At 31.9% G+C, this 23,807-nt stretch overlaps 1 protein-coding gene across 2 annotated transcripts in view; it reads left to right on the top strand.

Moving 5' to 3' along the window:
• The window catches only part of LOC146534241 (neuroligin-4, Y-linked-like), an 81,649-nt gene extending 58,141 nt beyond the window's left edge, over positions 1-23,508 (top strand). The window contains exons 2-11 of one of the 2 annotated variants that reach the window (XM_085192682.1): positions 8,748-9,398; positions 9,836-10,053; positions 10,450-10,599; positions 13,797-13,997; positions 15,275-15,767; positions 16,893-16,977; positions 18,680-18,868; positions 20,068-20,219; positions 20,633-20,751; positions 22,549-23,508. In XM_085192682.1, the coding sequence (XP_085048808.1) occupies positions 8,824-9,398; positions 9,836-10,053; positions 10,450-10,599; positions 13,797-13,997; positions 15,275-15,767; positions 16,893-16,977; positions 18,680-18,868; positions 20,068-20,219; positions 20,633-20,751; positions 22,549-23,405 (3,039 nt within the window). In that variant the 5' untranslated portion in view covers positions 8,748-8,823 and the 3' untranslated portion in view covers positions 23,406-23,508. Of the gene's footprint in view, positions 1-8,747; positions 9,399-9,835; positions 10,054-10,449; positions 10,600-13,796; positions 13,998-15,274; positions 15,768-16,892; positions 16,984-18,679; positions 18,869-20,067; positions 20,220-20,632; positions 20,752-22,548 lie in introns of both variants that reach the window. The other variant, XM_085192681.1, reaches the window with a different exon arrangement.
• Positions 23,509-23,807: the final 299 nt, after the last annotated feature.

Genomic DNA, 23,807 nt, shown 5'->3' with positions numbered 1-23,807 from the left:
ATGTCGTGTGTTTGATGTTAAGTGTCATAAGACAAAACACCGTGTTAAGTTCCGTCATTTAATGTGCAATATCTTAAATTCCGGAGAAAGAGTTCAGAGCCTACCCTGCTATGTAGGGTTTATAATATGAAAGTAACAAAAAAGTTACGTGCCATAAAATTTAATACAAAATTTAAATAATAACAAGTGACCTAAATATTTTAAATTATTTTACAATTAATTGATTGAATTATAAGTTTAAATTCAGTTTACGTTGTGCTTCAATTTTATTGGGAATTCAATTAACTACTTATGATTATTTATAAATGCTATCGACATTTTTATACCAGACTAGCGACCCGCTCGCGGCTTTGTTGATTGATTTGCTTGTCGTTGAGTAGCGCCACTCAACACGCAACATCCCGCAGTGCAAGGTAGGCAGAGGGAACCTAGTATAAAGATGGGTATCTTTATACTAGGTTCCCTCTGCCTACGTTCCCCAATTTCTGCCCTATTTTATAAATATTGTATTATACATTGAGTGGCGGAACACAACACCGCGCTATGCTTACCAAAGACAACAAATAAAAATATTTTGTTATTAATCAATCCCCTGACAAATATTTGAATCCACAATTACCACCCATATAATAATATAGCAATCTAAATATTATTAAAAGTTATTAATTCCTTATTATTATTAGCAAACTTTGAGTAATTTTCATTTGTATTTATACAAAATATATTCTACGTATTGAGTTTAGGAGGAACCGTGAATTGTGAATATAAATGGCGGCCTTTTATATCGAGGTCGTGTAATCCAGGCCTCTAGAGACCGACGGCACAAACTAAAAAATGTTGACAGCGCATTCAGATTCTTTGAAAATATAATATAATATAATATATATAATATATATAATAAAAATATAATATATATAATATAATAATAATAATGTTCTTGTTCGCTTCACGCTGTATCCCGCAGAAAGGCAGAGGAATCGTAGAGTTATATCACTACGTAGAAATACTTATAATAATGCTTGTTATAATTTGTACTACTTGTTAATAATATTTAGTAAAAAAACTTCTAATTTTTTTCTTGCCAAATGATAATTCTTCAGCAATTATTTATTGGTAATGGAAATTTGTAATAATTTCTCTACGAATATGCTAACAACATAACTTGTGATAAGAGTATAAGGCCGTCGTAACGCAGGGGCACAAAGGTGCACTATAAACCCGATACCTGTGGGTTCGATTCCCAGTCATGGGAATGAAATATTTAATATTTTCATCTATTCGCTCTGGTAACGAGATAAATGCAACCTGAAGATAACTTGATAGCTTAAGGCTTAGTAGATAGAACCTATATTAGGTTCTGACCTATTCGTGTATTAAACCATCTAAATAATCTATTTTCGTTCTTAGTATATCTGTTAACTGAAAATGTCTTACTTCACAACGATAAGGCTTCCATACAATATAAGTTGGTGCTAAAATGGGTGCGATCGATCGAATGCCATCGGTTAATTTGTTCCCCGTCTATTAGGGATTATGTTAACTTCTCTACCAAACTAATCTGGAGTGATATTACTGTGATATTAGTATGGGAATATACAATTTACATCAAATATATTATAATTATAGTACTTAGTGTACTAATATTAATGTTTCGCTGATGTTTTGGACAAATAGGTGATATCCAGAAACCTAATCAAGATAATCCGTTCTTCATTTTCCCGAGAGGGAATCGAACCCACAACCCTCATTTGCTTACAAAATCACACTTTTAGTCTTCATAGAATAAAAATATATAGTATAGGTTTTTCCTTCTTCTCCTTCTTTTTCTATGGCTTTTGATTTTCAATAAACATCTAAATCGAAGTTTAATATAAACGACAGAACTTTACTATATCACAAGGCTGTATATATAAAATTAATATTTATGGCAATATTTCTAGCGAATAATTCATTTTTCCAAAGTTACTGCAAGGAAGTTCTACGATAACTTTTCTGTAGTTGCCCCAGAGACGATGTAGCGTCTGTCCAATATAAACGAAACTAATGTTTCATCTATATACGGAAATAAATGATACAATGTGTATATATAATACATTTGTATGGTCGCTGTCTGTACATGAAAGATGGAAGGGTGAGAAAAATCTATTATTAGAGGGATTTGTAATACCTATAAAAATTGTCGGTTGGTTGGTTGTCTGGTCTACAAAAAACATTCTCAGCCTACTCTATCTACATGGCAGGTTAAGGCGAACTAAAATAAAAATCAAAATCGATTTCCAATCACACTATCTGACCAAACCACACAAAATTATATCGATTTAATGAATCGAATGATCACCACCTCTAACCGAGTGTTAACTCATTAGGCATAGCTGTAATCGAACTGCCAGAGTATTGCGAAATACACAATGTACATAGTTAATATGAAATTGTATTGTACATTTGGAAAATTACATTCTCATTACTGTGTTTTACATAAATTATGTATGATAGCTTTTGTTATTCTATTTGGATATTTTTTCATTTTTTCGGGTGTCCGATACGTCGGTTGTCGGTTCGAGTCCCACTCGGGGCATATTTAATGTTTTCATTTCTTCGTTCCGGTAACGAGCTTAAGCGCGGCGTTGATTTTCACCATTCAATCCGCAATGTCTCCAGAATACTACGGAAAGTGGGGAACAGAAGTGTCTTAATGGAAACGGAGTGCCTTAACACTAGGTTCACAAGCTCCCTCTGCCTGTAGGCAGCATAGTCAGTGAGGTTAAAACAATAAAAAAAAAATATTTGAAAAAAATTCTTTTTTAGCTGGTTATACAAGGCACAGCGTTAAAATCCGCCATCAAACACAAAATCATATAAAACTTGGCTTACAATAATGTTCCCTGTACCAAATATCCCTCTACAAATTACGGAAGTTAATTGCAAAACTGTTAATCAACTCAAAAACGAACGTCAGATCGTAATTCTCATTATTGATGTTGACTTTTGCTGTTATTCCGTTTATTTGTTGTATACTCTACTCTACGATATATTGAACCGAAGCTTCGTTGTTGAGTAAATATTTCATATTCGCTTTTTAATATTTTGCCAAGTTATTAATATATACTGGGGCCGTCTGATTGTCAATTTGACGGTGGTGGGTTTGGTTTACTTTTTGGGGAATGATTTATTTTTAACAAGTATAAATTATTTGCATTTTTTTACTCTAATAACAAAGCAAAGCGTAATGTTGAGTTCCTTTATTCAAGGCAGAATGGTATTCTTTGGTTCAAATAAATCATATTTATTAAAACGTATATTTTTTTAACATAGCGGAATGTAAACTCTTGGAAACTGTCCAAGTGCTCTTTTCAATTTTTTATGAACTTTCTAAGTATAATTATAATTCGTTCCTCTGAATAGAAATTGAACCCATATCCGTCGGATTTACAGTTTTTCCCTGTGCCGTTGCGACACGGTCTCGACTACGGATACTATCATAAAAACTATATTTTATATTACTGCTTAAATTGGGTGCCGATTGCAAATCTGCATGAAAAGTTATTTTATTTTACGTTATTTTATTTTTTACTTTTTCTCAAAAATATAATATTTATTCGTTTTTAATATGAGTTCTTTTTTCGTATGAAATAATTTATATTTTTTATTGGTTGAGTTACTATCTTAAAAATCTACTAAAATCGTTTCAAAGTGTTAACAATAAAAGAAAAACGGAGTCACTAACAGTGTTACATTCACGTTGGGTGAATGAATATTGATAGGGAGCTCGAAAAAATGAGAATGTTCTACGTCGAAGTTGCCACAGGTAGTTCAGTATAATGGAAACATAGGGTCATCCTTAGTTTTCTTTTCATATTAAACATCACGGTCGTGCGTTGAATAGATTATTTTCATTTCCTCATAATATTAAAGCGCGGCGTAGAGCTCCGCCACTCAATACGCAATGTTTGTAAAATAAGTGGAAAGTTGGGAACGGAGTGTCTTGACACTATCTCCTTCTGCTTACGTAGGGTAAGGAAAAGTATATACCGGATACAGCGTAATGCTAAAAACCGCAGAAAATGAGGTCACGAGACTTTTCAGTAAAAATCGTACTGTACGTTTCAAAGCTTTTTTGGTGTCAAAGCTAACATGAATCTATTTTTACTAGACCTTTTGAAGTAGACGACGACAAAGTTGAAGAAAACTTCTTTTTTCTTATTTTAATTTTCCGTAAAATTAAAAGACTAGCTTTACGCTGTATCCCGCACTTAGAAAAATAGACAAGGGGAACCTGGAAGCTAGGATTAAAAAACTACCGTTCTCCAATTTCTTCCTGCTTCACAACGGCTTCAGAGAAATAATATAATCTAAAAATAAACTATCTGCCCAAAGGTTGACTTTAACGGGTTTTCTAAGAAATAGTTACAAAAGCCACAAAATTGTCACTCGAGTAGGTGTTACAAAGCGATTAGAAGATGAGATTACTTGACATACATATTATAGTGTATATATACATACATATATAGACACTTTTATCGTACTTTGTAGCCCTCTTTTGATCTATTTTAGTGATTTTGTTTATTTTTTGTTTGACACTATGCCAAAATTAGATACTTATATTACATATTTTTATATGAGACTCTATTATATAACTATATATTGAGAACTATATTTATAACATAATCGAGACTATAAATCGAGTAATTGAAGCCTTTAATGGATTAACTCTAGGTTCCCAGGTACCCTCGACCTACCATATTACCTACCGGCCTACTATATGTGGGATATAGAAACTAAAAAGATACGATTGTGACTGTACGCAATGTCTTTTGAGGAAACACAGTGTTAAAATACTCCATTCACCACTTTCAGTTTACTTGTAGAGACGTAGCGTGTTAAGCAGTGCAACTAGGTCATGGCTTTTAAGTGTATAGAAAATATTTTTATATAGCAAGTATTATAATATTAGTAGTATCGATATCCTTATATATTCTTTAAATTTCTTTATTTTCTTTAAATTTCTTATATTCTTTCAATTTTGTAGAAAAGTTTTTTTTTAAATCATTTTAATTATCATTTTCATTGCTTTGAAATTACATGAAACAAAAAACTACTCAAAATCATCTGTAAAAGCATTTTCGTATATAATAAATAATTCATATTCAATATGTGGCTCAAGTTAAGTCCCTGTGGCACATGAATATTATTGATTGCTGTAAAGCCATTTTCAACAGGGATTTAAAATTTATTTCGAATACGTACATAAAATTTAAATTTATATTTTAGTTTTATATTTTTAAATTAATTTTTTAATAGCTTAAGTAAAATATGATGAAATTTTATAGGTAGGTACTGTTTTAGTTGATATATTTGTCTGCTTATTAAATCATAGCTACCAAACTGGTGTATGTAAGCTGGCGTATTTTATTCTTTTTATATCAACGATAGCTCAAACAACGAATGTTCTTAGCCAATTAGTGAGTTCTATGTACAAACGGAAACAAAATATTTTTAAATAAGTATAGTTCAAAAAAATGTTGTTTTTTATTCGAATGATAGTTCCTGAGATTTGTGTGCTTATCCAAACAAACTTTTCAGCTCTATAATATTAGTACGTGCAGACAGAGAAACGGGAAATGCATTTTTATGCATCATTATTAATGACTGTACTTTATGCAGCATCACGTCCCATATCAATATATCCACGAAGTTAGAGAAATGGAATTTGTCTCTTTCCAATTTTTGCTTTTGAATTCATTAATGTTTTAAAATTTCTATATAAATACCGATTTTACTATATAAAATCTATAGATTTCTTTAAAATAAAAAAAAAACAACGTAAAACAGAAGGAACCTAGTGTTAAGGCACACCGTTCTCCAACTTACGCCTAAAGTTTCTAGGCATTGGCGTGTTTAGTTCCAACGAACTCAACGCCTATTATTGATTACTATAAAATTCTGTTTGGTATACCCGTAAAAAATTGAAAATATTTTTTATACATTTTTCATGTATATAGAAAGAAGAAATGAAAACATGTATACATTCATTTCAAACTTTTGATAAAATAAAAATATATATCTGCTCGTATATGTACAGCCCAAATCCAAAACAATAGAGTCTATTAGAATAAAACTGCATGAATATCTGAAATCTGGATTGTTAACAAATTGATAACAAAAAACGAATACATACATACAATACATTGTTTATTGTTTTCTAGTTTTAGTATTCATTTTTTATTAATATTTGGGAGTTATTTTATTTTCTGCTATTGTAATTAATAATGAAGAAACAGCGGGAATTAATGATTAGACACAGTTCTTAAGATCTTGAAGTATGTATCCTGTTGAAACTTAGTGGTATAGCTTTAAATAAAAAAAAACGATTCAAGTGCGAATGAGACTTGCTCATCGTGGGTTCCGTACAAATTTCAGGATTGTAAGTCAACGGGAATTGCAACTTATAAAAACTGGCAAACTTAAGTTTGCGAGCTCGTAAGTACACGTTTTGTATGAATTGGACTACAATAATATGTTTGTAATAGTTTGTATCTATTATATAAATGTAAATTTCCATTTCTTTTTTTTTTCTTAATTTATACTGTTAAATTTAAGTTGTTTTCACTTCTTGCCATTTTTTTTATTGTAGGTCTATCCTGCAAGGCCTTTTATCTCGAGATAAAAGGTCTCGCAGGCAGACAGACAAGAAAGTGCTTCTGTGAGTTTTTCCTTTTGTGCTACGGAACCCTAAAACAATTTCTACAAATGAAAATTGAACCCACAACCATCAGTTATAACAGCAAGGCACGATAACATCATAGAGGATAGACAAATTTGTTTTACACAAAAAGTTTCTGCGGTGGATTCAATCTGCAACGTCGCGTCGATCATGTCAAATGAAACGTAAACGTTGCGAAGGGTGCTATAAATAAAACTATACAACTGTATCTCTATCTCTCTTAGCTCAGTATCTCAGCTTAATTTACAAGATATGCAAAAAAACCAAGAACCTAGTTTCAAGACCCATCTTTCTTAATTTCCCATTCCAATTCAATGTTAGTATTATAAACCGATTGATATAAAATAAACACGAAATGTTAAGAGAAATTTACTGTAAACGCCACGGTTGTGGGTTCAGTTCCTACTCAGGGGAATGACATTTTTATTGTTTTCATTTTCTCGCTCTGAGAAGAAGTTCCCAAGTTCTCGCTGTTACCTAGCCTGCTATGTGCGGGATACAGCGTGAAGCTAAGAAAAATGTGTTCAATTATTTACAAACTTTCAAAAATAACAAGAGGCCTCGTGACTGAAGCCACTCCAAAAACAAATCCAAAATAAGCTGCTATTGTAAATGAAACGAAACAAATAAATATGGAAAAAAGAGACTTCCTTTCTCACTATTTAAATATTGTTTAAAATTTGAATACAAACACTTAAAATAATTAAAATACGCTTCGCATAACAAAGCGAAACTACTTAAATATTATAAAGTCATAAGTTTCTTGAACTTAAAATTCCAAAGTTTTCACCAGACAAATTGAAATAAACGAATCGAGAGGAAATATTTTATTCATAACAAAACTTGTACAAGATATAAAAGTTGAAAAATGTTGGAAAATTATATTACAGAAGTTGTATTTAACTAGAACACTTGCACCGAATGAATAGGATTCACGTTTTATTTGGGCACTCAAAATTTTTACGGTTGAGTGGCACTTAAAATTTGGGTATTGAATTCATTTCATTGAAGGATTTTAGAATGTAGAGATAGATAGGTATAAAAGAGCGACCGAAGAAAATTTTTCATATAACATCTGGATAAGAATGCCCAATTTTATGCGAGCTTATTTCAAATAAGGCGAGAAAACGGTATGAGAATATAAAAGTTTCTAAAATCTTGGTGCTCGTAATATCAGAACAATATTATATAGGTACATATATTATGTGTGTGTTTTAGTACCTACTTATATGAATTGTAGTTTGAGGCTTCGTGGTGCAGCGGTACATCGTCATCATGAGGGAATTAATTATTTTAATTTTCTGGTAACAAGATAAAGCGCAGCGTTAAGTTACGGAACTCAACACGCAAAATATCAAAAATTAAGTGAAAAATATTGAACAGATTGTCTATATCAACGTAACCTACGTAGCCGTTACCCAATTAACAAAATATTAATTATTTGCCCGGATTACTCAGACAAAGCCCGGTGTTGGGTTCCGCCAGTCAATTATACATAACTTAAACGATATTCAAAATTATAATAAGCTAAATTATAATAAAAATACATAAAATATTGTGGATCTCATTGAAAAACCATTACGACACAAACCAAAGCTTAAACAATTAAATGGTCCGACAACTGCATATAATATGTCCGCAAACAAACGACGCTCATAACGCAAAATAGCCGCATATTGGTATTTATATTGAGTAATAAAATAAATAAAAACCGCAGCTTTTCCAAATAAAATAATGGGATTTGGAACTGTTAATGAGAAATGGTGCTAGTTATTTATATTTGTTTGCATAATATTATTATTATTATTATACTAGTTATAGAGGACAGTGAAGTGGATGAGTAAAATAAAGTGACTTTTTACATTTTTTTTAAATATTCTAAAAAAATCTATAAATAATTATATTATTATTAGAAGTAACTTTATTTCTAAATCATTTACTTTATCGAAAGATAATTACAACTAAACTAATAATAATAAATGATCATCAATTAGAAGTATTAATACATAATATCTTCTTGTTACAGATGCCGAACAAACATTTTGAAGCCAACACACAAACACAGTCATAAATCGAATACAAAAATGATAACGTGACGAAATATGTTTCCAGTTGGACAGTTTCATGAAGCGCGGACTAAAAACGAGAACGAGGCGATGCGTCAATATGACCAGAGTACAGATAGTGGGAATTGCAAAGCGTTTGCTAAAAAACTAGTCTATTTCAATTTATATTCATTTCTATTGATATTTTTTCTATCTTTACAAACAGCCAATTCTAACACTACAAACATGAATCGGAAAAACGACAAAGTTAATAAATATGATGTTAAGGTTCAAAATGATAATCCAAATGAAGATTATGATGAACAAGACAAATATGTGAAAGTCAATTTTGATAAGAACCCATTCTATAATAATGAAGAATTTCCTCATAATTTCTATGAGCACGAAAGAAATGGATACAGTGATTATGGAGATTATAAAAGATATTATTTAAATCCATCAAATCCTATCCCTAAGTCTAGTGTTAAGTTTAAAATAAGCAGTAGGATAGTCCAGACTAAATATGGAAAATTACAGGGGATAGTTTTGGCGATGGATGAACAAAGATATTTGAGTCCGTTGGAAGTTTTTTTAGGTGTACCCTACGCAACGCCTCCTGTTGGATCTAATAGGTACGTTATCTGAGAAAAAAAATATTATTTTTTACCCAACGTAAAGACCGGAAGGAGATAAATATCTCCTTTCCAATTAAAACTTTATTTTGTAACTGAATTTTTGACACCTATTTTTATTTGGATATGGTCGACTCTAGAGGTAGTTACAGTTTTGTTTTATATTTTATGGCATTTGGTTTAGCACTTGAAGCACACAAAGAACCAATAACATTTTTTTCTCTTCTTCAGTTAATATTGCTACCTTTTTATATTTTGATGAGTCTATTCCATAAAGCTTTCTTTAATATTTATATTTGATAAATATCGTTTCAGTATTATTTGTTAAATATTTGACTTATTATCTGTCATTTGTTAGTAATAATTTTTGGTTTTATTAAATTTGTATTATATATATTTTATAATATTATTAATGTATAAAATTGTTCATATTTTAGATTTAGCCCCACACGAACACCTTCACCCTGGGATGGTGTCAGAGTATCTGACCGTCCAGGTCCAGCTTGCCCTCAAAAGCTAGCAGACTTGGATGATGAGCGACTCCTATTAGAAAAAATGCCTAAAGGCAGACTAGATTATATAAAAAGACTGATACCTTATCTTAAGAATCAAAGTGAAGATTGTCTTTATTTAAACATATTTGCACCTTTACAAAGTGAGTATTTATTATTTAGATATTCTTAAAATAAATAAGAATCACTAAACTTACTTGCTACTGTTAATTAATGCTTACATAAAATTGACTTTTTTTTTCAGTTTTACACTAGTTAACAGAGGATTCTATTGTTAAGACACTGCCTTCTCCACTTTCTACTGAATTTGTAAAGATGAGTGGCAGAACTCAACTCTTGTTTTGTCTTGTTACCAGAGCAAAGAAATAAAAATATCAATAATTAATAATTCATTTCCCCGAGTGGCAATCGAACCCACAGCCGTCGCGTTTATTGCGCCATAACGACCTGAAAATTGACTTCGCATTGATTGTGTAAATTTTAGTTTTGCTGACCATTTACATTATAGTTTTTATGTTATAATGTTTTATTTTATATAGTGGACGAAACAAAACTAGCACTGCCAGTACTAGTGTACATACATGGGGATGGATACTCGATGAGCTCAGGGAGTCCTTACGACGGATCCGTGCTTGCAAGCTACACAGATCTTATTGTTGTCACATTAAACTACAGACTTGGAATATTGGGTGAGTTGTTCCTTATGGTATTTATAATGAAACAGACCTACCTAGCTAACTCGCAATATTTAGGAGATATTTGAATATGAAGAAACGAGATAATATTACCATTATTATTTGCATTTCTAATAATACCTAGGTGTTTATAATAATAAGCTATTCTTTAAACTAATTATAATATATTATACAACTGATGAAAACATTCTTCATCAAATTATGGTTTCTTCACAATAAATAACTTTCACAACCAACAATGAAAACTCTAAATTGGTCTAATTAAGATAATTTTCTGGCAACGAGGCGTAGGAATTCATTATTCGTGACTTGGAACACATTGTAAAATATTGGCAAAAGCGAAGACTTCCTTTAAGGCGATGATGGAACTTTTTTTTATATAATAATAAAATGTCGTTAATTGTTTCGACTGATGTTATATTTATACTACGAGTATGAAGAAATTGTATAAAAAATGAAAATAGAATTTGTGAATTCTTATTGTTTATTGGTCTTTTGTCTATAATTTTTAAATATTTATATAAATTCTAAAAAAAAGTAAAGAAATAGAATATGATAAAAATATACTTTTAAGAAAACGTATAAAAATGTAAAGTAGCGGGATTTGTTTCCACGCCTCTTGGAAACTGTCTAAGCGATCTGACCCGTATGCCATATTTTTTCTATCCTAAATATGAATATTTCGTCTACCAGAGCGGAGAAAATAAAAAAAATGTTCATTCCCCGGAATCGAATCCACAACCGTCGTGTTTACAGTCAGACGCTGTCCCACTACGGCGTGAGCTCTTTCAATAAAGTCTTTTTTATATTTTTGTATTAAAAATGGCGACTACGATCAACTTCACGGGCAAAGCGGCATGAGATGAGTTATCGGTTGTATTTTTTTAAGCAAATCACCATAAACTCTCATACGAATATGTGTACTATTTCGAATTCTTTTTTTTTATTTCCAATACTTTTTATTTGTAAACATTTGTGTATATATTCAACTTTTGGTTTGGTTTTTATGTTTTTTTTTATCTGTACACATTTGTTTACGAAATAGACGAACGTCAATATTTACGCCTTTTTCTATATCTTTTATAGCTTCACACTGATTACCACTCATAGCAGGGTAGGTAGAAGGCACCTGGGAACCTACTCTTAAGACACTCCATTCTTATTCAATATTTACGTTTTTAGGAATTACTCCGAAATAGTGATTTTTGGAGGTAAAACTGCGATTTTCGTACGTACTACCTATATAAATAAGAAATAACTGAACATTTTTCTGTTAAATATTATTATTATAATTGTGAAAAAAATAAAATAAATTCCAAAAGGGGAACAATATCAAATGAAATTAGGATTTATCAAGTGTATAATAAATAGTACCTATATTAAAGAGCCATATTAAAATAAACAACCTATTTTCTCTAAATAAACTTAAGAGGTATTATTAAATACGAATATTCGATATTTCGAGCGAGTGAAGCCACGTAAAACTCCAGTTATTTGTATAAATTTAGCTGCAATCCACAATGAAACGCATAATTAAATCATAAAATTCAGCTTTTCACATTATAAATGTGCTTAACTTAATAATAAAATGGTATACAGATTTTAAAATTTACTGTTTCCCTCTTTTATTTCACCATTTTCGAAACAAAATTCGAACTGAATGACTCCGTGTCAGCTTTATATATGCAAATAGGATGAAATTGGATAGCAAATGTATTGATAAAGTTAAATACGATTCAGCTAGTCTGTCTCCTTGCGTCTTATCCGTGAAACGAGATGGCCGTTCGATGTACTTGTAGTGAACTCAATGTTGCTTGTAAGTAAATACATTTACAAAATGGGTTTCGTATGTGAAATATAGGTTAGATATATACTGTTTTGGAAAACGTGTGAAAATTAAATTTTGTGGATTTCAACTCGTATTTCTTTATGTTCAAATTACAACACTACTAAATACTTTGGAATTACATTTTGAAAACGTTAAGTTCTAATTTAAATTAAAATTAGGTATATATTGTCGTTATTTATAATATAGCATAGTAAAAACTAAATAAATCAATTACGCTCCATTTTCACGTCGAGTTTATCAAAACTAAATCAAAATAATCCGTTGAAATGAAAATTCGATCCTCTAATTTCAAATTTCATTAATACATTTCGATAATGGAAGTAAACAATCAAAGAGCCCTCGTTGGCTTAAATAGCTTCATTGGAGTCAATTTCATTTGGAATTTAACAATATATATTTTAGGTATTTTCAACGTAATAATAGCTATATTTTTTGTTTTTGGTTGACAATGTAAAGTTAGTTTTAAGTATCTTCGTTATCTATCTTAATTAAATGTCTAAATAGTAATATACTTATAAATAAGAGCAACGATTGCGCAACGCTGTATCCCGCACATAGCAGAGTAGGGGGATCTGTATATCTGGTGTTAATACACTCCGTTCTATACAAGACATATGGCCTCAGACGTAATTCATATAAATTCAAATAGCTTTCATATGTTATATACAATTTTAAACATTTCCTTCAGAATTCAGTCTATTAAAATTAAATGTAAAACTTTATATACGAATCATTACATCGTATAATATAAACTTCTCAACATGACCGAGTTTTTCACCAGAAATTCAATGGCTCGAGTAGCGGAGGTCGGAGTAAAAATATTTTTGTACCACATTACTATGTATAGAATTCGTATAAGAGACTTGATAATATGTTTATATAATGCATTATTCAAAATATCATTATATGCGAGAATTAATGTCGTATTGCAGTAGAACGGTATTTATTTGTAAGCAGAAAGGTTGTGGATTCTATTCCCGATCGGGGGAATGCGTTATTTTCATTTCCTCTTTCTGGTGAACGCAGCGTTGAGTACTGCCAATCAATAATGTCTCGATATATATCTTAACACTAGATTCCCTATAAAGCGTGACGTTGATTTTTATTTATTTATTTTTAGCTTCACGCTGTATCCCGCACATAGAGTAGGACAGACAGGAATTTTAGGAATCTAGTACTAAAACACTCTAAACCCATTAAAACACTATAAAGGCATTGCGTGTTAAGTGGTGGAACTCAACGCCCCCATTACCTCGTTCCTCGAACGAAAATCGAACCCATAACCTGCTATATTTAAGTAACTTAATCTAAACACCATACTAAACAGTAGACTCATTGACAGGTTTCCTAAACGCAAACCCGAAGCCTCATTTGAAGGCTCGAGTGGCGAACTACGGCCTAATGGATCAAATAGCAGCCCTGCATTGGGTGCAACAGAACATTGGGCTGTTTGGAGGAGATCCAACCAACATTACTCTAATGGGCCACGGGTCGGGAGCAGCGTGTATTAATTTTCTAATGATATCGCCTACTGTTATGCCAGGTTTGTGATTTTTTTTAGCATCACACCATATCCTGGTCACAACTGGGCAGGCAGAGGGAACAAAATGTAAAGACACTCCGTTGAGTAACGTTATCCTTCAGTGTAGAAATCGAACCCATAACTTTCGCGTTTACTCTCCTTTTTTATTCACAACATCTGTAAATAAAACATTTCTCGCAGCATCATCATATTTTGTACCATTATAAACTAATTTCCAAGTAAATATAATTAATACTCATCTTGACTAAGAACTAGACGTCCATCAAATGTAGAAGTGTTGGATCTGCTAATTAAATGGCGTGATTTAGTCGATCTTCTTCATTAGGGTTAATTGAATTTTCTTTGACTTAGAAATAGATGTAATTTACTTGGGAATTTCTAATGTTAGTCTGTTTTATGGAGTTCGATATTAGTTAATTTAATTTCTTTCTTTTTTTTTCCTTTAGTTATTCTCAATGTGCAGGATAAGCGGAGAAACACATTGATAAAGCGTAAAATTTTCTACTAGTATATGTCATTTTATAAAAATCATGTTGGTTAGCGACACTTGATCAATCACCAATATTGGAAAAAGTTAATTTTAGTAAATATCCCAGATATGAAATAGATCACCAAAATATAACACCATTTGTGTCAGAATATTTAATTTTATTTTCTCTACTTGTTGAAAACCCTGTTTTTTCCTACGTCTATCAAAACCAGAAACAACCAGAACAAACAATAAATCAATGTCCTCTAAGCATGAACTTGAACCTTATATTGCTACTTGCTTATTACTACAATATCTACCATACCTTTTGTTCGAAAATTTTAATGTTTTTAATATAATCTAGATGTATTTTTCAAAGATTTTTCACGATATTTTTTTTTTAATTCTCATATGAATATACACATACACCATAATATGTGATGTAGATTAAATTACCATTGACTAAGGACTTAAAAAGGTCAAAATACTTAGCCTTTCATTTGAAGCTACAATTTTATGTTCTATTTCAGAATTTATAAATGAAAATGTTTGCTATACTTAAAATATTTAGTCAATTTCTGCCATCTAATATAAATAGCACATCACAAAAAAAACCTCTTCTATTCCTCTATTTTATAGGAGGCCAAGTTCAAAATCTTTACGCCATTGGTTTGGTTATGCTTTGTTTATCATTAGTATTAACGAACGAATAAGTCACTAACCCACTAATATTACGTTTTACGTTTTACTTAAAAACGATGGCTTCATTTCATTTTTCCGATGATATTATAAAAAATATTTTTTACAGGTCTTTTCCATCGAGCCATACTCCTTTCAGGATCAGCGCTAAGTTCTTGGGCAATCGTGGACGATCCTGTATACTATTCACTGAAATTGGCAAAACATATGAATTGTAGTATACCGGAAGACCTGGCGAAAGACCACGAAGCTATTGTAGACTGTTTACGTGACGCGTCTATTGAAGAATTGCTATCTTTCGACATATCAGCACCAAACTTTTTAACAGCTTTCGGACCATCTGTTGATGGAGTCGTCATAAAAACTGATTTCGCCAAAGATTTTTTAACTATGCATTCTACATCAGATTTTCCTAGTTTTGGACCACTGAATAATATGAATCAAAACAATTTTCATATAAAGAGAAGTGATAGTGGGCGGCGATTGTTTCAAAATAAATACGATCTGTTGTTTGGCGTTGTGACGTGCGAAGCTCTGTGGAAATTTTCAGCGCACGATATACAGAATGGCATCGAGCCGGAAAAACGGGACCGTATGTTGAGGTTAGTCTAAAATTGGAAATGGATTTTTCATCTAGTGGTGCAGCAACAAACAAAATATATTTTTTGTAGCTTTTCGGTTTAATTGATACGGGAGGCTCAATATCCAGTTTAAATTGAAATAAAAATGAAATGTAAATATTAAAAATGTTCATATTAATAACATTCCAATATAACCAGTTAGCAGGGTACAGAAGGCAGGGAATTGAACCTGCAACCATTACATTTACAGTCAATCAGTCATTCGGATCCGACAGGCTCGACAAAACTCACTATAACAAATAAGCTATTTATTCCAACTCCAATATAACTAAAAACTTAAATTTATTCACAATTGTTTTCTTATAAAAACAATTTTTCTTTTTGATATCGTGTTTATTATTTAAGTTATGTTAAAGGTTGCCCTTTCGCATAATTCAATGTTTATTGTACAATAAAGATAGTAGATAATAAAACAACAGGAGGGCGATAGCTTGTACTTGGTGACTGTCGTGTGAAATATAATTAATGATTTTATTATATTTGTTTTGTGGTCCATTTTCTTCAATTTTGTTATTTTATTTAATATTTTTTTAGAAGTCTTAAGAAGAATATTAAATTAAATGGTTGATGATGATGGTCGTGGGTTCAATACCGGTGGAACCATTATGTTCTTCCTGCCTATAGTATAGCATACGTTTTTTTATATCTTTTATATATCTAGTTTTATCTTGCAGATTATAGTCATTTCATTGAGCAGTTAATGAATCTGCAACTATCACGTGACACTGTTTTAATACTTCAAAAAGTAATAATAAATTAGAAAAAAAAATATTAGCTTTACTTTCTATCCCGCATATAGCAGGATAATCAGAAGGATAGTAGTGTTAAGTCACTGCGTTACCGTTTATTTTGTTACAAGAGCGAGGAAATGCAATTCCGTATATAGCAAAGTAGGCAAAGAGAACCTGGAAACCTAGTGTTTAGATACTCCGTTCCCATTAAGACACCTTCTTCCTTCACTTTCCGCTGAATTCTGGAGGCATTGCGTGTTGACTGCCAGAAGTCAACGCCGCGCCTTGTCATGTTAACAAAGCGAGGAAATTAAATTTTATTTAAAAAAGTATTAATCACTTTATATTGTTTCAGGACGTACGTCAGAAATTCATATACTTACCATTTGAGTGAAATATTCTATACAATCGTCAACGAATACACTGATTGGGAGAGAACGGTAGAGGTTTGTTTTTATTAAGGCTTGGCTTCGCTGTTATGTATTATTTCAATGTTACTCTATTATTTTTCTATATTTGTATGGCCGTACGTATTTAAAATTATTTAGTAATTATTTTTGCCGATTAAATTTTCAATTATTAGTAGTAATATTTATATATCTTGTTGTTTTCTTTGCTTTACCTTGTTTCGTGCACATAGGAGGGTAGGCAGAGGGTACTTAGTGTTAGAACACTACGTGTTGATTGGCAGAAGTCAACGCCACGCCTTATACTGTTACCAGAGCTGTTACCAGAGCTAAGAAATAAAAATATTAAATATTTCACATATATCTTGCTCTCATCTAAATTCAAGATAAACTCCATTTGAAATCAACCCGTCTTTTTTGTTTAAATAAAAAAGATACCAATAGCCATCTACAATTTTGTAATTAGTTGCTATAAAGTTGTAATGAACAATCGTTTTAGGCTTTGAGAGGGCTTGTTGAGTTTTAATTTTACTGAAGGAACGTTAATTTATAAAAGAAAATTAGCAATTTACGTTTTTACTAGAAAATCAAGATTAGCAGAGGGAACCTAGTATTCAGGCATTTCAATTTATTTTTCAGCTTTGATAGTGAGTTAGTTTATTTTTTTGCTCTAAGAAAACGCGGCGTTGACGTTTCACTAATAAATACGCAATATTTTGAAAATAAAACGGTTACCAGAGTGCTTTTTTACTAAATTTCTTTGCCTCTGCAGTTAAAGAATATAGAAGCCGTTAAAAAAACATTAAGTCTTAATCGAACCTATTCCCGCCGTATATACGAGTACACTATTCAACAGTGGGGAAATGAAATATTTTCACTTCCTCTCTCTGGTATAAGAACAAAGCGCGGCGTTAAGTTCCACCATTCAATACTCAAAATCTCGAAAAATACTTTATATTGTAGCATTGTTAAAAACGCAGTGTTTTGTAAATTCCTTCTGCTTACCCAGCTACAAGCAGGACACACCTAAAAAAAGTACTTTCCACGAACCCCTCTAAGAAATCGTTATCATTTGTTATCAGTAAGTTTATATTGGATCGCGCTAGCTCTATCAAACCGTCAGGTGGTGAATTACTGTTATTTATTGTGGACCATCAACATCTATCCTACGTTTCCTTCGGACGTAACTCGAGGACGGATCTTGGATAGATTTACTGGATTCAATTTAGTTACGTATTGATTACGGAGTGGTTTTTTTTTTAATTGTGTAAGAGAAATTGAAACCAGCCGTGGCTTCGTGCAATTGTAAACGCGGGAGATTGTAGGTTCAATTAGAATTCGAGAAAATAAAATATTTCATATTTTCGTGTACTGGCTCTGGTGAAGAGGCGAAGCGCAGTGTTAAGTTCCGCCACTCAACTCGCAATGCCTGCACAATTCCGGGGAAAGTGGAGTATGGAAGTATCTTAATGAGAACGAAATGTCTAAACATTAGGTTCCCAGGTTCTCTCTGCCTACCTTACTATATGCAGGATACAGCGGGAACTCAGTTCAGTCAGCCTAGTGTAAAGCCACTGCATTTCACACTTTCTGTCAAAGTAACTCAACACCGCGTTTTGTCTTGTTACCAAGGCAAGGAAGCGATTATTATTCATTCCGCTGAGCGCTGAGTGTAAATCAAGCGCACGACGACAACACTACAAAAGTAGATAAACAAAATTTTAATTATTTTCAGAATCCAATAAACACAAGAGACGCGACAGTATCAGCCTTATCGGATGCTCAGTACGTCGCGCCTTTGATACAGAGTGGAGATTTACTGAGCGGAGCTAAGATGGTGAATGATGAGGAGCAACCGTCCAGACAAACCAGGACGTACTTCTACGTGTATGATTATCAAACTAAGGATGGGTTATATCCGCAGGTAATATTTTTTATCATCATCCCGGACATAGCACGGTAGGCAGAGGTAACCTGGTAGTGTTAAGACACTTCGACATTAAAACACTTTTGACATTTTTCCGCTGTGTTGAGTGGCGATTGAAAACTGAGGTTTCTCTCGAATAGATCCCACGACCATATTTACTATTATTATGGGCATTTCAAAAATATATAAATCTTACAAGTACTAGGTTAAGTTAACATTTAAGATCTCTGCCTTTCCTGCTATGTGAGGGATACAGAGTGAAACTAAAAAAAAACAATTCTAAAGTCCAAATTTGAATGTATAACCATTTCATTTCAGTACTGTATTATATACGAATAGTATATTCAAGGCTTACATCAAATTTATTTCTGAAAATTTACATTTTATCCCCAAAAATTAAGCAAAGTCACACATTATTATATCCATTTTAATTCGTAATAATGATTAACAAGCATATTTTACTGCGGTACATTAAACTTAATTGGGAATGTAATTAACTCCTCACAATCCCGTGCGTACGATTAAATCAAGATTTAAGTTATATAAATGTAATTTTTTATTACATTCTTAATTCATTTTTTAATTTGAGACTATAGCAGAGTAGGCAGAGGAAACCTAATGTTGCTAAGCGAAGACACTCCATTTTTCTCAATTATTCGAAAGTTTTGAGTGGCGCAACTCATCCTCGTCCTTTGTCATCCTATATTTTTTTATTTTTAAAGTCGTTGTCATTAAGTCACTTCACTATTACTAACATAATAATATAATTATTTTTATGACCGAAAATATACCTAAAAGCAGCTATAAAGTTTATACGATCTATTATTTCTGTTGATTGTCTACTTTATCTGGAACGAGACTTATACGTCTTAAGAAGAACACTAACTGCAGTCTTAGAAGTTAGATGATAAAAATTCGATTGTTGTACTGTATATGGTCTGTATTTTAAAAAGTTTTTATTCCTTTTATTTTGCAGGTGTATTAATAACAATTTGATATTTTTTCCCGCACAGTACGGTAGGCAAAAGGAACCTGCTAGGAGTGCTAAAACACTCTATTCTCTACTTTCCGCCCAATTTTTGAGACATTGCATATTAAGTGTCGCAACTCATCTCCGCCCACTTTAGAACACATATAAATTCAAATAATTATAATTAAATATTGATATTCTTCCTAATGTAATATTATTTATTTAGAGAATGGGAGCAGTTCACGGTGAAGAACTACCCTACATATTCGGTGCACCTCTCGTCGAAGGCTTCGCTCATTTTCTCGAAAATTATACCAAATCAGAAATATCACTATCTGAGTCAATAATGTTGTTTGTGGCGAACTTCGCTAAGACCGGGTAAGTGAAGCTTTATCTAAGCGTGTCTTTATTGTTCGAACTTCTGGTCAAGTGGTTTTGTTTTATTATGGACATACTGATGGAGTTTATGGGTGAGATACTCGATCTGTTATTCGGAAGATTGTAGATTCAGTTCCCATGCCAGGTAGGAGGATTTGAAGGATGAGCCATTTATATTTTTTTTATATTTATAAATTTCTGGTAATAATTCTGTAATTAGAATTTGAAATCCCCGTGGATTTCAAATATTTTTTCTTATTTATTTAATTTATTATTTTTTCTAGCTTATAAATTTTTAAGTCATATTATAAACTTGTTAATTATTAATAATATTACATTAAATAATCTATCCATGTAATGTAGTAGTCCCTAGTCAGATATAAGAATAAAAAAATATTTATTTTTGTACCCAGGAATCCTAACGATAATACCCGGCAAGAGGCTTTCCTTCCGGCGTCGAGGGAGAAGAACAAATTTCGCGGTATTAATTGGGAAGAATACGATTCTACACATCAAAAGTATCTTGAAATTGGTTAGTAGCTTTTATATAGTGTTAAAACACTCCTTCTCTTTTTACAGATATGGAGTTGCGGTGGAAGAAAATTCAGAAAATTCCTAAAAAATTCAGAAAATTCCTAAAAAATCAATTTAACTGTTACAACGACTCGATTCACATTCGGTGATAAAATTACATTTTTTAATGTTATTTTATACATTCTCACTCTTGGGAATGAATAAATTTTCATTTCCTCCATCTGGTGATAATACAAAATGCGGAAAAAAATTAGGAAATTGAGCGGAAAGTGGAGAATAGATCTCCGATCTTAACAATTGCTTTCCTCTACCTGCCTTACCATATGCATGATACCGCGTGAAGCTAAATAAAACTCTCCTGGAATTTGAATTTGATATAATTGTCATGCATCTCACGACCCGTACCCCACAGCTTCTAATTTACATACTTTTAATATTATAATTTCTTGTAAAATATTAAATTGTTAATAATTTCAAAAATCACGTAGGAAAAGCTAAGAATGAAGGGTATCAGGGCACGAAATATGCTATCAAAGTGAATTTTACATCAAAAATTCCGGATGCGGTATTCGAAATCTCATACCCTTATATATAATGTATGGAACTTTCGATATATCTATTATATATATTGGTTATAAGACTTCCTTTGGCTTCAAATATTCATGGTTTGTTTATTTTTTGTTCCTTATTAGCATCACGCTATATGTAGTAGGGTAGGCGGAGAGAATCTAGTGCTGAGACACTTCGTTCTCCAATTTCTACCGCTCGATGTATTCCGTGTTGAGCGGCGGAATTCAACGCCGCGTGTTGCCTTTTTACCAGAGCCATGAAATAAAAATATTACATTGGAATTCTACAGTCATAGATGTCAGTCGTGTTCACAACTTCGGTACGATTGGTCTCTACACCAACTGTACCATGTACATCCCATTACATGTACTTTTTTTGTACATGTAATGGGTTTGTCTAGACTAGAAAAAAATAACTAATGAAATACTAAAACAATACAATCAAAACACACTCTGCCCTTACTTTTTGAATAATATAAATAAAAAAAAAAATGTTTCACATGCAAATTATGCGTATATTTTATTCTTAACTCTACCACAACTCAGCTAATTTCCATTCAAAGTTATTTCAGACCAAAGCCTTGCTATTAAAATGTAAATTTATTTAAACATTCAAACGTAGCCCAAAATATTACGAAACATCGATTTTTGTTGTGATTCTTTTATTCAGAATGGAATATTAATAAAAAAAGGGGTAAATATTACCAAACTTTTAAGAAATAATATTATTTCTTTAATATTAAAAGAATCTTCCTATTGGGATCCTAAATCTAACGCTACACTTATTATTTTTGATTTTGAAACTCACAACCATGCCTTCTTATTAGAATGTATTATTTTTAAAATTATGATCGTCTAACTGTAAACGCTACTCACGGGAATGTATTATTTTCCTTCTGTAAACAAGGAAAATCGTGGCGTGTGGAAGTGAACACTAGGGTTACAAGGTAGGCATTTGCCTACTTTGCTACAAGTTGAGGTGCAGCGTGAAGCAGCGTGAAGCAGCGTGAAAAAATATATCCATATACTAGCGATCCACACGCAACTTTACTCAAATTTATTTTTATATTATTATCAAGTTATAAATAATTTATAAATTGAAGCGTATATGCTATTGCGATTAATTATCAATGTTATTGTACATTTTTATCTCAATCAGTCTTCTAATTTGTAATATTAGTAAAAGTAAGGTGAATCGATTGTAATATTAAAATGTACTTCCACAGGAATAAAACCCCGAATGAAGAATCATTTTCGGGCGCATCAGTTATCCGTGTGGCTTCGCTTAATCCCCGAGCTCCACAGAACCGGTATGGAAGACGTCTCAGCGCGGCATAATCTATTCAAAAATTACAACGAACAGGATCTATACGAGGGCATTATCAGACCAGATCCGTTGTCCAGGACCGAAAATGACCAAATAAGGAAAAATATATCCTACGACACTGCTTTGACTACAGTAGACACCATTTTGGCTACATGTGTCACAATAATTCCGAATAGAGACCTAAATTTCACCACTACAGATAATACCCTGGCAAATCTAGAAGCTGCAGGCTACGCGGCTTATTCCACAGCTTTGAGTGTAACAATCGCTATTGGATGCTCACTCCTCATTTTGAACGTATTAATCTTCGCCGGGGTCTATTATCAACGGGACAAATCAAGGTCTCGGGGCAAACAGCGTTTCAATGAGAAACACTTTGAAACTATATCTGGAAAGCATTCGCATTATCATATAGATCCCAATATAGCGCCTAGTTTGGTTGTTGATATCGAACGTCAGAATAGAAAGAAAATAGATTTGGCCAACATGAACTTTAAAGGTCCTAAAACTCCAAGTCCTACTCTAAGTATAGATATGCCGAGCAAATTGAACAGTAGTTTTAGATTGCCGAACACTTATCCCGAATATGGGACGCTACCTAAGAATTTGAATCAGTTTAGTAATCAGGATATGAGGAATCCAAACGGCTCCACCGATTTTAGTGAGCCAAGACTTCCTCACGCTACTCTGAGGAGAGGTAAATCGATACACTCGACTACTTTACCTCAGGCCGCGATCGATGAAATGAGAGTGTGATTTTGATATTTCGACTTGTAAAGTGTATATTAAGTAAAAACGTTTTTAGGGATGGACGTTAATGATTCAATTGTAAAGATTATTAATTAAAGAATGAAATGTATGTGTGTTGTTTTATTGTTTTTTCTTTTATCTTTTATAAATATACTCGTATATATCTTTTAAATTTATTTTATTGGAGAAAGTTTACATTTTTGTTCTAATATTGCCAGTGCTAAAAATAAATATCGTAATATTAGAGTTCAACATTTTCTATCAACTTTAAATATTATATTTCAGTACAAAATTTCATTCCATAGAAAGAAAAACAAGGTTTTTTTTATTTACTTCATAAACTTTCTTTATAAATCATATTATGAATAAGTATACATACCTATATAAACCTATTTTTATCAAGGACTT

This window comes from Heliconius melpomene, chromosome 11 (assembly GCF_056956725.1).
Source record: "Heliconius melpomene rosina isolate 202511_hmr_F chromosome 11, ASM5695672v1, whole genome shotgun sequence".
In the NCBI taxonomy this organism is placed as follows: domain Eukaryota; kingdom Metazoa; phylum Arthropoda; class Insecta; order Lepidoptera; family Nymphalidae; genus Heliconius; species Heliconius melpomene.
The sequence above is the reverse complement of the archived record's forward strand: the minus strand, read 5'-3'. Positions and strand labels throughout refer to the sequence as shown.